The 17,683-nt window shown below is 39.4% G+C and overlaps 1 protein-coding gene across 4 annotated transcripts in view; it reads left to right on the top strand.

The window, feature by feature from the left end:
• Nucleotides 1-17,683, top strand: part of dnai4 (dynein axonemal intermediate chain 4) — a 131,100-nt gene that overhangs the window by 26,828 nt on the left and 86,589 nt on the right. For all 4 annotated transcript variants that reach the window (XM_072574095.1, XM_072574097.1, XM_072574098.1 and 1 more), the window contains 2 exons: nucleotides 1,317-1,473; nucleotides 7,420-7,559. In XM_072574095.1, coding sequence (XP_072430196.1) covers nucleotides 1,317-1,473; nucleotides 7,420-7,559 — 297 coding nt within the window. The remainder of the gene's footprint in view (nucleotides 1-1,316; nucleotides 1,474-7,419; nucleotides 7,560-17,683) is intronic.

The raw sequence follows: 17,683 nt of genomic DNA, 5'->3' as shown, positions 1-17,683 counted from the left end.
AAGAATGAAACATGATTTCATTGAAACATTTGGATTCATAAGAGACTAGACAGAATAAATGCTGAGGGAATCATTCCCCTCATGGGAAAGTCCAGGACCAGAGGGCATAATTTTAAAATAAACGGATGACAACTTAAAACTAAAATGAGGAAATATTTCTTCTGTCAAGAGGTTAAGAGTCTTTGGAACCCCTTGCCACAGAGAGCTGTGGAAGTAGAGTTTTTGGGTATATTTAAGGCAGAGATAGATGCTCAATCAGTTGGAGAAATAATAGTTTCAAGGAAAACATAGAAAAGTGGAAACAATTAATGTCGGATCAGCCATGATTCTATTGAATGGTGGAGCAGGCTCAAGGGGTTGAATGGCCTACTCCTGTTCCATTCCTTATGGCCTTGTTGCATTGTTTTGTGTTTGGAGTCACATGTAGGCTAAACTTGGTAAGGATGTCAAATTTCCTTCTCTGAAAGACATTAGTGAACCTGGTGAGTCAAAACAAAAATAAGCTGTCCACTGAATATCATTGGTCTCTCCCTAGATATAAGGAAATAACTCAAAATTGATTAGGGAATATATTCAAAGGCTAAATGGTCTAGAGAACAAAAAAAAATCATTGAATCACTTGTTTCAACAGCCATTTGTCATATGCTGTGGTGTCAGTTCCACCTTTTCCAGATATTTTATATTTTCATTTTCCATTTCTCTTTTAAAAGCTATTACCATCTTTCCTTCAATCACTCCCCTTTTCTAATGAGTGTCTACTCAAGAATATTCATCTGGATTTCTTCCTTTCTTCTTTTGTTCTTAATCTTACATTTTTGCAATCTAATTACCAATTAACTGTTTCTAATTCCCTCAGGAAAACTCTTCAAAAATGTGAAATGCCTTATGAACCTTAGAAAATTTTGTGGCACATTATGCAGCACCCAGTCTCTGAGACGGAAGCTCCAGTTTCAAATCCCCTCCAAGACCAAGAAAGTTCTTTAAAATCACTGCTACCCGGTTGCTTACCAACCTGCAAATCCTTCCAAAATATATCAATGGCAGGCGTTACGACTAGGAGAGATTCATACCCAGTCATGCGATGGAAAGAAAACTAGAATGTCTACAGTCAGTATCCACACGTTGGCCTCCCAGATGGTAGAATATTGATTGTTTCCATTGGCTGGTTTGATTTTCATTCTGGCTAAGGTGGATTCAGGACCTGTCCAAGCTTTACCAGTGGTGAAGATAGCAGCACCCTAGGTTAGACAAAGAGTTGAAGGAGTAGGATCTACCTTAGATCTTAACCCTGATTGTTATCACATTTGTGCTTTCAGATGTTCACATCCGAAGAGAAGATGTACGAGAACAACTAAGTGAGGATGATCTTAATAAGATTGTAGATGTGTATTTGACAGAGACTGAAACATTTACACTTCTTGATCTTCCTGTTGAAATTATTTCAGTGGATTCAGCAGAAGCAGAAGTCGTCAAGTAAGTCTTTTTAAATATTTTAATATAATCATCTTACCAAATAGCTAGATTAATATATCATTAATATAACTGACCTCTTTAAAAGCCATGATTGAAATATTTTCACGCAGTACAATCCAGGTCCTAACCGTGTGTGGCAAAGAAAAATGTTTTTCCTCGTGTTGCCATTGCTTCTTTTGCCAATCACCTTAATCATCTGTCATCAATGATTAGATTACTTACAGCGTGGAAACAGGCCCTTCAGCCCAACAAGTCCACACCGACCCGCCGAAGCGCACCCACCCACACCCATTCCCTACATTTACCCTGTACCTAACACAATTTAGCATAGCCAATTCACCTAACCTGCACATTTTTGGACTGTGGTATGAAACCGGAGCACCCGGAGGAAACCCACGCAGACACGGGGCGAATGTGCAAACTCCACACAGTCAGTCGCCTGAGGCGGGAATTGAACCCGGGTCTCTGGCGCTGTGAGGCAGCAGTGCTAACCACTGTGCCACCGTGCCGCCCACGAATAGTAGCAGTTTTTTCCATATCTACTCAGCACTGATCCCTCATGGAATTGCAGAATTTTTTTTGTCTTTATTATCTAAATTAAAATAAAACAGATCAAAATGTCAGAGTGCTGGAATTTGTCATTGCAGATAAAGAAATTGTAACTATGTTATTTAAATATGCGAACTGTTACCAGAAGAAATAGAATGTTAAAAGGCCCTGGAACAGAATTCTACACATTCTGACACATCCCTGCCAGCAATTGGTGGCACTTAGTTGAAATGAATACAAACCTGGGTTTGGATATGTTGAGTTCCTATCTAAAACCAGCGTTTCCTTGAGGGTTATGTGAGGGCAGAGCCTCCATCCATCAATTAAAACATCATTGATGTGAAGTCTTGCACTGCGTTTGCTGCACCATCTCTTCTGCCCGTTGATATAAGACAGTTAGTTAAACCCATTTAGGTGTATGGGCCTATTTTAAATTTGAATGGTCAACTTCCAGCACTTATTGCTCAGCTTCTGTGTTGATCACTGTTTGTGAGGGTGGGAGGTCCACTGTAACTGTGAAAAAATAAACGTACCTCTTAAATGAAAGCATTTTCATTGATTGCAGGTATATTGTGCAACTGCCAAAATATCTCAATTTTTATATATTTACCATGTAGGTGCTCTGAGCAAATAAGAGAGTTGAAATTGGTTATTTTCTTCCAGATGCTTTTATTTTTGTACTATATCAAATAAGTCAGTAAGCAGAGAGTATTTCAATATCACCTTTATTGTTCCCAGAATGTGGTTACAACACAGAGAATGTGTAATACTAAATGAAGATATATAAACTCAGACAGCTCTTCTTGCATCTCTTATTTTGTATATGGCTGTATACAGAGTTGATAAAGGGAAATCGATAGATGTATCATATTTGGATTTTCAAATGCAATCAGTATGACGCTGGATTAAAAGATTATGCAAGGTTTGTGAAGGTTTGTAGCTCAGGTTGAGGTTTAGGGTGTAGGTTTGCTCACTGAGCTGTAGGTTTGATATCCAGACGTTTCATTACCTGGCTAGGTATCGTCACCAGTGGCGACCTCCAAGTGAAGCGAAGCTGTTGTCTCCTGCTTTCTATTTATATGTTTATCCTGGATGGGGTTCCACGGGTTTGTGGTGATGTCATTTCCTGTTCGTTTTCTGAGAGGTTGGTAGATGGTATCTAGATCTATGTGTTTGTTTATGGTGTTGTGGTTGGAGTGCCACGTTGTGGTTCGACGTCACAGTCGAAAGAACGGACAACGGAGAACTACAAACCTGCGTATACAGAAAACCGACAAACACTGACCAAATACTTAACTACACCAGCAACCATCCCAACACACACAAACGAAGCTGTATCAGAACACTATTCCAATGAGCCACATCACACTGCAGCACAGACGAACTTCGGAAAACAGAGGAGAACCACCTATACAACGTATTCAAGAAGAACAGATACTCAAAAAACACATTCTGGATTAGTGGTGCTGGAAGAGCACAGCAGTTCTGGCAGCATCCAAATAGCTTCGAAATTGACGTTTCGGGCAAAAGCCCTTCATCAGGAATAAAGGCAGTAAGCCTGAAGCGTGGAGAGATAAGCTAGAGGAGACCACAAACCATGACAAGCAGACCAAACACAGCCAGAAACCCTAACCACCTTACCATACATCAAAGAAGTTTCAGAAATGACAGCCAGACTACTAAGACCCTTCGGAATCGTAGTAGCACACAAACCCACCAACACTCTCAAACAAAAACTAACAAACTTAAAAGACCCAGTATATCCCATGGACAAAACCAACGTTGTCTACAAAATTCCATGCAAGGACTGCCACAAATACTACGTAGGACAAACAGGAAGAAAGTTAGCCACCAGGATACATGAACACCAGCTAGCCACAAAAAGACACTCCCCTCTCTCCCTCGTAGCCCTACACACGGAGGAAAAAAACTACCATTTCGACTGGAACAACACATCTATCCTGGGACAGGCTAAGCAAAGACATACCAGAGAATTCCTAGAGGCCTGGCACTCCAACCACAACGCCATAAATAAACACTTAGATCTAGATACCATCTATCAACACCTCAGAAAACGAACAGGAAATAACATCACCACAAACCCCTGGAACCCCATCCAGGACAAACATATAAATAGAAAGCAGAAGACAACAGCTTCACCTCACTTGGAAGTTGCCACTGATGATGTTACCTGGCCAGGTAGTGAAACGTCTGGATATCAAACCTACAGCTCAGCGAGCAAACCTACACCCCATTAAAAGATTATTGCACGAGATAGGACCATGTGGTATTGGAGGTAATGTGCTCATATGGATTGAGGATTGGTTAACACAGAAAACAGAGTTGGGATGGATGAGTCTTCTTAAAATTGGAAAGATGTAATTATTGGAGTGATTAGCCAAAGAACTGCAATTGTTTACTATCTATATTAATGTCATCAAAATAGGTGAGTAAACATTTTTAATGAGGATGTAAGGAATCTGCAGGGGTTGAGTGAGTGCGCAAAAACTTGGCAGATGAAGTTTAACATAGGAAGGTACGAGATCATGCACTTTAGTGGAAGAATCAAAAAGCAGACTATTATTTAACAGACTCAAAAAAAGTGCAGTGCAGAGGGATCTGGTATTCTTGTATGAAACATGAAAAATAAGCATGAAGGTGCAGCAAGTAATTAAGAAGGCAAATAGAATTTTGACCTTTATTGCTAGGGGGTTGGAGTTTAAAAATAAAGAAATCTTGTTATAGTACAATTTTGGTTCTGTATTTAAAAATTGATATTCTGGAATTGGAGGCTGTTCAAAAGAGATTGATTAGACTGTTTCCTGGAATGAAAGTTGATTTGTGAAGAACAGCTAAACAGGTTAGGCTTTTATTCATTAGAGTTTAGAAGAATGAGAAGAATCTTCTTGTAACATACAAAGTTTCTGAGGGGAGCTTGACAGGGTAGTTGTTGGGAAGAAGTTTCCATTAGTGGGGAATTTTCAAACTAGGGCTTGTAATTACAGATTAAGGGAACACTTATTAAAAACTGAGGTGCAGAGGAATTTCGTCTCTAAGGGTAGTGATTGTTTTGAATTCTCTTAACAATGACAGTTGTGGTGTGTAGATCACTGAAAGTATTTAAAGAGATTTAGATTTTTGAAATACTGGGGAGTTGATGACTATGAGCTGGCACAAAAGAAATTGAGACCTGAGGCAGATCAGCCATGACCTTGTTCAGGCTTGAAGAGTCAAATGGGCAAATCCTGCTCCTATTCCTTATACTCTTACTCTCATGCCACTCAAAAGCCGCTGCACTATGCTTTGTATCATTTTCCCACCTCTGTGTGATTCTACAGTCAGAACTGTGTGTGTTTTACTCTTCCTTACCAATACTTGTTTTCTCTTGCTATGAGTATGAAGGACAGAAGTTGTACCATCCATGGAGAGGTAACTAGTGTGGCCATGTGTTTTGGATTTGTCGGAAGAGTTGGATTCCAACATGAATGCATAGTTGTTTCTTGGTTTTAATGTCACCTTGTGGCTAATGATGGGAGCAGAGTGTGACTGAGTAAAGACAAGGGTACACAGGGTCAAAGATGATAGTCCATGCCAGGCATTTTCCTAGGTTGTTTTGGAAATATGGATCAAATGCTTTCCATGAGAGAAAAAACTCTGTATTGCAGGGCAATCAGCTAAATAATGGGTGACAAAAGTCACAAGATATACTAATGATCTGCTATTAAGATGATAAGACATAGGAGCAGATGTAAGTCACTCAGCCCATCATTGTCTTCTCTGCCATTTCAATGAGAGCATGACTGATCTGAAAATCTTCAATACCATTTTCCTGCCTTTTCCCTTTAATCCCTGATTCCTTTACTGATTAAAATTCTGTTTATCTGAGCCTTTAATAGACATGCTGACCAACGTCAACAGCCGTCTGGTAAAGATTTCCAAACAGAGATACAAAGTAACAGCAACGTTATGAAGAGGGTGCACATATAACTGTTATTACCTTATTTATAGCATAAATCACTTAAATAATAAGAAATTTTGCCTTAAATAAAACTCTCCTACAGAGAGTCATCTTGCACCCTCAACTGACGATTCCAACATCAAGAAGATCATGATAATACGGTAAACTTCAAGTATTTCAGATATATAATTTTTGCCGGTTTATCAAGGGTGCCGGTTAAAATAAAGTTTGCTAAGTATTTCTAAATGTTCTGTTGTTACGTCATTTGCAATAGATTCTAAGATTTTCTTAATAATGTGAAGTTAACTGGCCTCTTCTCCTTTTTAAGGAGTTATTTTGGCAGTTTTCCAATCCTTCGGGCCTTTCTCTGCTTTATAATTTAGCTTCTGTTCAAAATTTTTTCAGCGAAACCTACCTTTTAATCTTATCAGTAATTTTGGTACCAATATGGACAGTAACTACTGGATTCCTCCCCTCCCTCTTCAAAACCTTTTCCAACACCAAGGAGATGTCCTTAACTCTGGCACCAAGCAGGCAACACAGTGTTCAGGGTTCCCACTCACAGCTGCAGAGAACAGGATCTATCCAACTAACTATATTGTCCCTGACCATAGCTTCATACTTATTTCCTCTCCCTGCTTGAATTATTCCCATACATGATTTAATCCTTATGTTAGTTCTTACAAGGACAGGAAGTGATTCCACACGTCACATAGCTCCTGGTATTTACATATATACGTTACAATCACAGACACCTGTGTCTCTGGGCTTAAGCTAAACAATAATGCAAGAGAATAGAACTCAGTAAGAGGTTAAGAGTTTTATTGTTATTTTCAATCAATCTGTTACGAGATCATATTACACATCTGTCAATTCCAATAATTAAATGTACAGCAGCAAGACTGTATAACTCTTGGGCAACCCAATAGATTACAAGATCTTGCATATGCAAAATTGCTGTTTGATTTCTAGGAAATACTTACTCTTTAATCTAGAGGGCCTCAAAGCTGTGGAAGTATCTCCCTTCTTCAGTTTTTTTTTCTTCCTGCAATCAATCTTTCTCTATATTGAGACATACAGTCTCAACCAGAGCAACACTTTGAATAGGATCCATGATAATCAAGCCATATTCCCCCAAAATCCCCAATGGACCTGAACCACCAACTTGAACTAATCCAACTACAACCACCCAATGACTAACCCCTCCTAACTGGACACATACTGAAAGCCTCTGAGTTCCCATTAGCCCTCATGTGCTAACATAAAGAGCTGTCCGCCACCCTATCCACCAGGCACCCTCCGACTTCTGCCAAGCTGCTCTCCACCCTCGTAACATCTACACCTGTCACTCACTAACCCTGTCTTTGTCTCCCATTTCCCCATCACCCAATGTTTGTAGTTAAATTTATTCATATAAACTGGCTTTTCTCAATTTTAAGGTTACGAAACCAACTGTACATTGAACTCTGCAAAGAGCGAGTTGGCAATGATCGCTACATTGAAAGGATGGCACAAACTTTCAACGGAGCACGAAAAACGAAAGAAGTTCAGTGTGATAGAATTAACATTCAAGAAGCAGGTATACTGTTGAATGCAACAAATATTTGTTTTATGTTTAGAAAACAGGTTGAATGGCTGAGCTTCATAATGCTAGTCAGCTCCAATTTAGAAGAGACTAGGGAAGAAGATAAGATAAACTAAGTCAAACATTATGTTTTAAGCGTGTCTTCAATAAGAAGATTGAGGAATTAAAGAATTAAGTTTTGATTTTGTGCAATAGTCTGAATTGAATGATAGCAAATTTATAGGGTTAAACTTATTTTTGAGGGCACAACTCAAGAAGTTTTGCCTAACTGCATTCATTAAAATTGGGGAAGAATTTGACATTCCTGCATAGGTAAGTTTATAGGTAGAAGAGAGACAGAAAATTGCACAGATATCATACTTGGCACCAACCTTCTTGCCCCTACTGCTATGTCAATTTTAAATATGCTGAAGAGGTGCTGGACAACTTTCCTGCCTTTGTGTGATTGAAGCCATTAAGGGGTCAATTACTTAAGAATCACTTCCTATCACTACTGTTATTTAACAGTGGTAGACTGAAGCTGACAACATGGTGGAAGCGAAGGGAAGGGATATTTGTAATGTTGAGGTAGACAATTTTTTTTATAAAGGAAGAGGTGAAAGATTATATGAATGTGGAGTAATTAGATAAGCCATGATTTTATTAAATGGTGAACCAAGTTCAGCAGACCAAGTGGCCTGCTTCTGGTTTGCATGTTTCTATCGTTGCCCCCAAATCCCTGTAATTAACAGCCCTCCCCACCCCGCTTAACTTTTCTTGCAGTTTCAGTGACAATCCTCATATTGGACTGCCGATGTGTCAGCAGGGGCCAACAAATCCATTGGCACAGTTGGGACCAGAAAGCCAACAGCCATCTGATTACCTGGCAGGTTTATAATGGAGAACTTCCTCATTAGATGGTAGCAGAAGTCTTTCCACTTCACACTAGGCAATTACCACCTTGATGGATGTTAATTTGTTGAAGGACAATTCGCAGTTGAAATATCCATGAGGTTGCTGCTCACTCGACCCAAAACACACTCTAAATCTGTTAAGCTACCACTAAGCATGTACAATATTAAAATATACTCACCTGAATATAGAATTCGGCAGAATAGGAGCAGTGTAAGGATAAATCCAGCATTTTAAAAACTTGTTAGTTTAACTTCAGTAGTGGAGAAGTCATGCACAAGTCAGGAGCGTGAGGGAATAGTTCCCACTTGACTGAATGAATGCAGCTCAAACAACACTCAAAAAGTTGACTGTGACAATGTAGTGGCTTTAAGAGGTGTATTTTGTCCTGTTTTGTTTGAAGAGAGGTGTTGAGCCAAAGGCAACAAGCTGTCTATTCGAAGCCCAATGAAGTAAACAGCTTGGAAGACCTTGTTTTTTGTTTGAAAGTTGGAAAAACAGAACCAGCATGAGTTAGTTGAGTCACACTCCCACAGAACTGGGGCTTTAGTTTAGCTTTCAGCAATTGCTGAGGTTTTGAAGCTGGTTGTGAAAACTGCCCCTGCTCTCTGTTGCAGCTAAAAGCTTAGGTTCTCTTTCTGCTGCCAGAATTGCCTGTGAGACAATCTGTTTTAATGAATTTTCCTCTGCCAAGGGTAGAGGGATGTTACTACATTGGAACAGTTGTTTTGTAACGAAATAATCTATTATTTCTGTTAAGTTTTCCAATGGAGTTAAAGTTAAACCAACTTTTCTTTCTTCTATTTGAATTTTAACTGCGTATAAGAATGAAGTGTGTGTTTGTTTAAAGCCAACTAGTGTGACCAATCAAATTACATATGGAGCACAGGACCCTACATGACTTTAAATAAGATAAAAATTTAATACTAGGCTATCTCCTTAATATATTTAGAGGGTTTGATCTGGTCCATAAGAAATTGGGAGCTCTTGTCGGGATAAAAATTTCTAATTCCAGGTTGTGCTGGGATTATTAGACTTAAAAATAGGGAGCGATGAGTTTTGAAGGTTTGTTTATTTCAACTATTGCCTTCAGTTGGTTTGAATAGTGTTCTTTGCAATAATGGCTCCTTTAGTCACTAAGAGTTTCCTGGGAGTGGAAACAGTCACTTCAGATAGTTTAGTAAAAATTGAACAAGGCAGAATGTTTAGAATTGGCAAACAATTTGAAGTTTGGTAGCCTGTGTCTGTGAGGAAAGGGCAAATAATTGCAGCAATAGCTCTGCATTTATAATTGCCTAAAATGCAATCGGAATCATTGGAAGTGGCTAAACTTCAATTGCAAAAGAAGCAGCTTGAATTAGAGGCAATGACAAGGGAAAAGAAAAAGAAAGTATAGACCTGGCAGAACAAAAAGAAAAAGAAAATGAGGTGAGAGAGAGAATTTCAGTGGAACAAAATGCACAACAATGAAAACAACTTTAATATTAACAGGAAATGTTTGAGTTATGATTAAAAGTGGAAGTGAGAAAGGGAGATTTTTGAATTTTGGAAGTTGGGAATGAAAGAGGCAAAGTCAGAAAATAGGAGTACTGATGAGGGCAGTGATGAAGAGCAAACCCATCATGCCAAAAGCCTAGTGGAGACCTGTTTAAATATGTCCAAGCTTTACCAAAGTTTGATAAGAAGGTAATAAAAGCCTTTGTCATTTCATTTGAGAAAGTGACTAAACAAATGAAATGACCAGTGACCATGTGGGTACTGTTGATTCAAACAAAATTGTTAGGTAGAGCTAGTGAGGTATTTGCATCAATATCTGAGCAGGTAAATGAAGAGTATCGTGAAATGAAGTAAGCCATCTTAAGTGCATATGAACTGATGCCAGAAGCCTACAGACAATATTATAGGAATTTAAGGAGGGAACCTGGCCATACATAGAGTTTGAAAGGATCAAACAAAGTAACTTTGATAGATCAGGTATATGATGCTCTTTAGAGAGACTTATTTTAGAGGAGTTCAAAAATTCACTTCCTTAAACAGTGAAAACTTATGTGGAAGAGCAAAGAGTTAAACCTGGAAGGGTAGGAGCAGAAATTGCAGATAATTACGAATTAGTTCATAAATCAAAGTTTGGCTTCCAACATCAATTTTAATCTGTGAGAGATAGAAATTAGGGAAAAGAGCAATTCTCAGGTAGTAAAGAAAAAGGAGATCTCATTGAAGATTGTAAAGGTAGTTTACCACAAGTTAAAAAAGAAACCCATGAGGGGGAAGAGAAGTAAAAAACCTCTGGTGTTTTCACTGTCGTAAAATTGGTCACAAGAAGTTGCAGTGTTGATGGTTGAAGAAAAGCACTCTGAAAACTAATGTGGTAAAACAATATATACCAGTGGGGTTTATTAAACTGAAACAGGAGAACCCACTGGAAGTAAAGAGCTGCAAAAGAATATACAACCTGATCAGGGGTTGTTTAATAAACAGTACCAGATCTCTTTAAAGAGGCATGGGTAAAGAATTTAAAATTTTAAGAGATACAACAGCAAGTCAATCTTTGGTGAGAGATGAGGAAGTATGTACTTTGGAGGAGTGTTGCCTGAAAAGGTGGTAATATGTGGAATTTGTGGTGAGAAAAGTAGTGTTACATTGTATAGGTTGAGGTAGGAAAGTCCAGTGAAAAGAGGTGAAGTGGTGGTTGGAGTAATAGAGAAATTCTCTGTTCTGAAGAAGATTCTCAAGAATGATACAGCTGGATTGCAGGTGGAAATGATGCCTACTGAGGTTGAAAAGCCTGTGGAAAGTCAAGCAACTGAAATGTTGCAGGAAGTATATCTTGGGATTTTTCATGACTATGGTAGCAAGGTCAAAAAGTCATAGGTGGAAACAGGAGGGGAAATCAAAGAATAAAGATGAAGAAGTTGAAGTTCATTTGTCAGAAACGATGTTTGATAAAATGGTTGAGGAAAAAAACAAGAACAGGTGGAGGACAAAGTGGATATTTTTTGTTCAGAAGGGTTAATGGAATTCCAACAAAAAAGATGTTGTAAAGCATTTGTATCAAAAAACATACACAGAATCTGATTATATCCCAAAATAGTCTTAAAAATGAAGTCTTAATGAGGAAATGGAGACCATTACATATTCAGGCAGATGAAAAATGGACAGATGTTCATCAGGTTGTATTAGCAATGGGTTATGGGAAAGGTAGCACATGAGGTACCAGTAAGAGGCCATTTGGGAGTAAAGAAAACTCAAGCCAAAATACAAAAACATTTTTATTGGCCTGGACTGCGTTGAGATGTGGTTGAATATTTGCCAGACATGTCACATATGTAAGGTAATAGGAAAACCGAAAGCACTGATAAAAGCAGCACCATTAATACCTATTCCAGCATTTGAGGAACCTTTTACAAGAGTCTTAATTGATTGCATGGGACCCCTCCCTAACATAAAAGTGGGAATTATTATTTGTTGATCATAATGGAAGTCAAGAGTGTGGTGCTGGAAAAACAGCAGGTCAGGCAGCATCCGAGGAGTAGCAGAATTGATGTTTCAGGCAAAAGCCCTTCATCAGGAATTCCTGCTGTGCTTTTCTAGCACTGCACTCTCAACTCTGATCTCCAGCATCTGCAGTCCTCTCTTTGTCCATCATAATGGAAATGTCTACTAGATTTCTAGAGGCCATTCCATTATGCAGTATCACAGCTAAAAGAATTGTAGTACAATAAGTCAACGTTTTTACTAGATATGGACTATCCACAGAGTTGTGATCAGAACAAGAGTCAAACTTTAAATCAAAGAAGTTATGGAAAGCTGAGGAATAAATTTAAGATGGTAAGGAGAGCCAGGGAAATATAGACCAGTGAGCCTGATGTCGCTGGTGGGCAAGTTGTTGGGGGGCAATCCTGAGTTACAGGATTTACATGTATTTGGAAAGGCAAGGATTGATTAGGGATAGTCAGCATGGCTTTGTGCGTGGGAAATCCTGTCTCTCGAACATGATTGAGTTTATTTGAAGAAATAACAAAGAGGATTGATGAGGGCAGAGCTATAGACATGATCTATGTGGACTTTAGTAAAACGTTCAACAAGGTTCCTCATGGGAGATTCCCTGGATCTTATGCAATACAGGGAGAACTAGCCATTTGGATATGGAACTGCCCGAAGGTAGAAGACAGAGGGTGGTGGTGAAGAGCTGATTTTCAGACTGGAGGCCTTGTGAACAGTGGAGTTCCACAAGGACCGGTGCTGGGTCCATTACCTTTCTTCATTTACATAAATGATTTGCACGTGAACATAGGAGGCATAGTTAGTAAGTTTGCAGATGACACCAAAATTGGAGGTGTAGTGAAGAGCAAAGAAGGTTACCTCAGAGTACAACGAGATCTTGAACAGATGGGCCAGTGGACTGTGGAGTAATAGATTGAGTTTAATTTAGATAAATGTGAGGTGCTGCATTTTGGAAAAGCAAATCAGAGCAGGACTCATATATTTAATGGTATGGTCCTGGGGGGTGTTGCTGAACAAAGAGACCTTCAAGTGTAGCTTCATAGTTCCTTGAAAGGCGCAGGTCGATAAGATAGTGAAGAAGGCGTTTGGTATACTTTTCTTTATTGGTCAGAGCATTCAAGTATAGGTGTTGGGAGGTCATGGTATGTGGCTGCACAGGATATTTGTAAGGCCACTTTTGGAGTATTGTGTGCAATTCTGGTCACCTTCCCATTTGGAAGGATGTTGTGAAACCTGAAAGGGTTCAGAAAAGATTTACAAGGATGTTGCCAGGGTTTGGGTTTTGAGCCGTAGGGAGAGGCTGAAAAGGCTGGGGTTGTTTTCCCTGAAGTGTCAGAGGCTGAGGGGTGACCTTGGAGGTTTATAAAATCATGAGGGGCATGAACATGATAAGGTCTTTTTCTTGGGGTGGAGGAATCCATAGCTAGAGGGCATAGGTTTAGAGTGAGAGTGGAAAGATATGCAAGCTACCTAAGGGGCAACTTTTTCATGCAGAGAATGGTGCATATTTGGAATAAGCTGCCAGATGAAGTGGTGGAGGCTGGTACAATTCCAGCATTTAAAAGTCATCTGGATGGGTATATGAATAGAAAGGGTTTAAAGCGATATGAGCCAAGTGCTAGCAAATGGGACTAGATTAGTTCAGGATATCTGGTTGGCATGGATGACTTTGAGGGTCTGTTTCTGTGCTGTACATCTCCATGACTCTGACATGAGGTGAGACAAACACTGAAATTTAATTAAGGAAAAATTGTAAGTCCAAGTTCAGAAACTACATGTTTTGACTAAGCGGTGAGTTGGCTAGACAGCACTTGATGAAAAAGGAAGCAGACAAGAAATCAAATGTTCATAGTTTTGCTAAAAGAAATAAATTGTCTATATTACAATCAGTGGTACGTGAGATTTAGTGGTCATTATCAAACCAAAAGGAAATGGAGTGAGGTGAATTATTTGGTAAGAATGCCAGGTAGGAGGAAAGCAAAAGGAGAATGTTGTACTCGTTACAAATTGGAATAAAGAACCTAATCTAGCCGATTCTGAATTTGTTATTCCACAAATTGAGTTGGATAATGAGGAAATTCTCAAAACTTAGGAAAATTATTACATTACCTTCCAGAGGAAAATCAAAATGGCCTGAAAGACTTATTACATGAAGAGATAATTGGGAATAAGCTGGGAAGAACTAATATGACTATGCATGGTGTAGATGTTGGAAATTCTGTTCCATTTAAGCAACATCCTTATAGATTTATTAGTACAGATTCAGAAAGGTGATTGAAAGCATGTGTTAAGACAATATAATCAAAGTGAGTGGCTGCAATCCATTCGCGCAATTGTGATGGTACCAAAAGCATTTATCTGTCGATTACCGCAAAGTAAATGCAGTTACAAAGTCTGATTCGTATCCTATTCCATGGCTGGAAGATTGTATAAAGAAGGTGGGACAAGCAACTTATATTTTGAAGCTAGACCTACTCAAAGTATACTGGCAGGTACCTTTATCCAAGAGTGCAAAGGAAATTTCATTTGATACTGAATGGACTTTACCATTTTAAAGTTATGCCGTTTGATATGAAAAATGCACCAGCCACTTTCAAAGACTAACTCATAAAGTCATTTCTGGATTATGTAATTATATGCTGGACAGAGAAGATCTCATGACTTTAAGTCACACATGGAAGAGACAGTTGGAGTATCTATCAGAATTGTTCATCTGACTTCAGAAGGTGGTCTTAGTGATAAACCTTATTATGAGTAAGTTTGCAAAAGCCCAAGTGAAGGTCGTAGGCCGTATCATTGGACATTTTTCCTGGTTTTGTTTGAAGAGAGATTTTGAGCCATAGGTAGCGAGTGGTCTGTTCCAAGCCAATGAAGTGAACAGCTTGTGAGGCCTTGGGTTTTTTTTTTAAGTTGGAACAGTAGAAGTTGCATGGATGGATGTAGTCAGACAGATGGCCCCAAGGGATGTGAAAAGAAAGGTTAGTAGGGAGATTCCCATACCATTGATGAAGAGGGACTCCATTTCCTGGGGATGAGTGGTTTTTATGCATTGCTGCCCCACAGACGCTGTCACAGGGCGGCATGGTAGCCCTGTAGTCAGCACTGCTGCCTTACAGCGCCAGGAACCCAGGTTCAATTCCAGCATCGAGCGAATGTCTCTATGGAGTTTGCATGTTCTCTCTCTGGTTTGTGTGGATATGGATTGGCCACACTAAGTTGCACCTTTCTATCCAAGATTGTGCAGGCTAGGTGGATGAGCTATGGGAAATGCAGGGTTACAGGGATGGTGTATAGAGGTGGGTCTGGGTGGGATGCTGTTCAGAGGGATGGTGTGCACTCAATGGGCTTAATGGCCTGCTTCCACACTGGCAATTCTATGATTATTTTATGGTTCTGTGTTAACTATTACCCCAGTGTTAGCACACCTAATTACACACTGCAATTCAAGGTAGCTGTTGATTCGAGTGATGTGGGTGTCGGTGCTGTACTCTTGCAAGAAGACAATGGGAGATAGAAAGACAGATTGAGTATTTTTCCAGAGAGTTGGATATTCAACAACAGTCAGGTTCCACAGTTGAGAAGGAGACCTTGGGTAAGATGTTGGCATTGCAACATTTCAACATTTACGTTGCCAGTGATGAGTCAGTGACAATTTTATACACTGATCGTAACCCCTTAATGATTTTGGAAGACTTTAAAGATAAATACACCAAACTGTTTAGATAGAGTGTATCGTTACTGCCGTTTAATTTGAAAGTCATACACATGGCAGAATGAATGAACATAATTGCTGATACGTTGTCACAATTTTGAAGGAAGTTGAAGGCATTCTGTATTGGATGAAACAACTGAAATGGACAATATAATGAATGTTTACATGCTTAGAGTCAATAAAATGTCTATATATTGTTGTAAACTAATAGTGTAGACCAAAGGGTTTTAAAAATGAAGGCAACTTTTCATATTGATGGTTCATTTATTTTTGAGGAGGGAGGTATGATGATACTCTGGCTTTAAAAGGTGCATTTTGTCCTGGTTTTGTTTAAAGAGAGTTTTTGAGCCATAGGTAGCGAGTGGTCTGTTCCAAGCCAATGAAGTGAACAGCTTGTGAGGCCTTGGGTTTTTTTTTTAAAGTTGGAACAGTAGAAGTTGCATGGATGGATGTAGTCAGACTCCTACAGAACTAAAGCTTTAGTTTATCTTTCAGCAGTTGCTGGGGTTAGTGAGTTTTGAGAAGATTTGTAGTTCAGGTTGAGGTTCTGGATGTAGGTTTGTTCGCTGAGCTGGAAAGTTTGTTTTCAGATGTTTTGTCACCTTACTAGGTAACATCTTCAGCAAGCATCTGGATGAAGCACTGGTGGTGTAGCCTGCTTTCTATTTGTGTTTGGATTTCCTTGAGTTGGTGATTTCATTTCCTGTGGTGACTTCTCCAAAAGTCCACCGATTTCTCACCAAGAAAAGCCCAAACAAGCAGACAAAACACGTCCAGAAACCCTAGTCACTCACCCTTACATCAAAGACATCTCAGAAATGACTGCCACACCACTCAGATCCCTTGGCTTCATGGTAGCCCACAAACCCACCAACATACTAAAACAGCAAGTAATGAACTTGAAAGACCCTATACAGACAACAAGCAAAACTAATGTCCTTTACAAAATACCTTGCAAGAACTGTAACAAATACAGACAAAACTAGCCACCAGGATATATGAACATCAACTAACTACAAAAAGACATGACCCATTGTTACTACTATCTTTACATATGGATGAGTAAGGATACCACTTTCACTGGGACAACACATCCATCCTAGAACAAGCCAAACAGAGACATTCCTAGAAGCATGGCATTCCAACCAGAACTTTATTAACAAACATATTGACTTGGATCCCATTTCTCACCTCCTGAGAAAAAGAATAAGAAATTACATCACCATAGGAAATGATGTCATTAACCTGAGGAAATCCAAACACATACATAAAAAGCGGGCTACACCACTAGTGCTTCATCTGGATGCTCACTGAAGATGATACCTAGTATGGTGACAAAACATCTGAAAACGAACATTCCAACTCAGTAAGCAAACGTACATCCCGTTGCTGGTGTTTTGAAGCTGGTCATGGAAACTGCTATATCTCTCTCTGACAACTAAAAGTCTGGTTTCTCTTTCTGCTACCAGCATTGCATGTGCCAAGAGTGTGTTTATGGCATGTTGGAACAATTGCTGTTTAGTCATTAAATACTCTATATTATTCTGTCAACTTTTCCAAAAGATTTAAAGTTATACCAATGCTTATTTTTGTTAGTGTTTTAACTAGGTTTAAGAACAAAGGCTATTTTGCTTAAAGCCAAATGGTGTAACCATTGACCATTATTCTCTGTTTCTGGATTAGTGGTGCTGGAAGAGCACAGAAGTTCAGGCAGCATCCAAGGAGCAGCAAAATCGACGTTTTGGGCAAAAGCCCTTCATCAGGAATAAAGCCTGAAGCGTGGAGAGATAAGCTAGAGGAGGGTGGGGGTGGGGGGAAAGTAGCATAGAGTACAATGGGTGAGTGGGGGAGGGGATGAAGGTGATAGGTCAGGGAGGAGAGGGTGGAGTGGATAGGTGGAAAAGGAGATAGGTAGGTAGGACAGGTCCAGACAAGTCATAGGGACAGTGCTGAGCTGGAAGTTTGGAACTAGGGTGAGGTGGGGTAAGGGGAAATGAGGAAACTGATGAAG

The sequence above is a fragment of the Chiloscyllium punctatum genome, chromosome 7 (assembly GCF_047496795.1).
Source record: "Chiloscyllium punctatum isolate Juve2018m chromosome 7, sChiPun1.3, whole genome shotgun sequence".
Classification (NCBI taxonomy): domain Eukaryota; kingdom Metazoa; phylum Chordata; class Chondrichthyes; order Orectolobiformes; family Hemiscylliidae; genus Chiloscyllium; species Chiloscyllium punctatum.
This window is presented reverse-complemented; position numbering and strand designations above follow the sequence as displayed.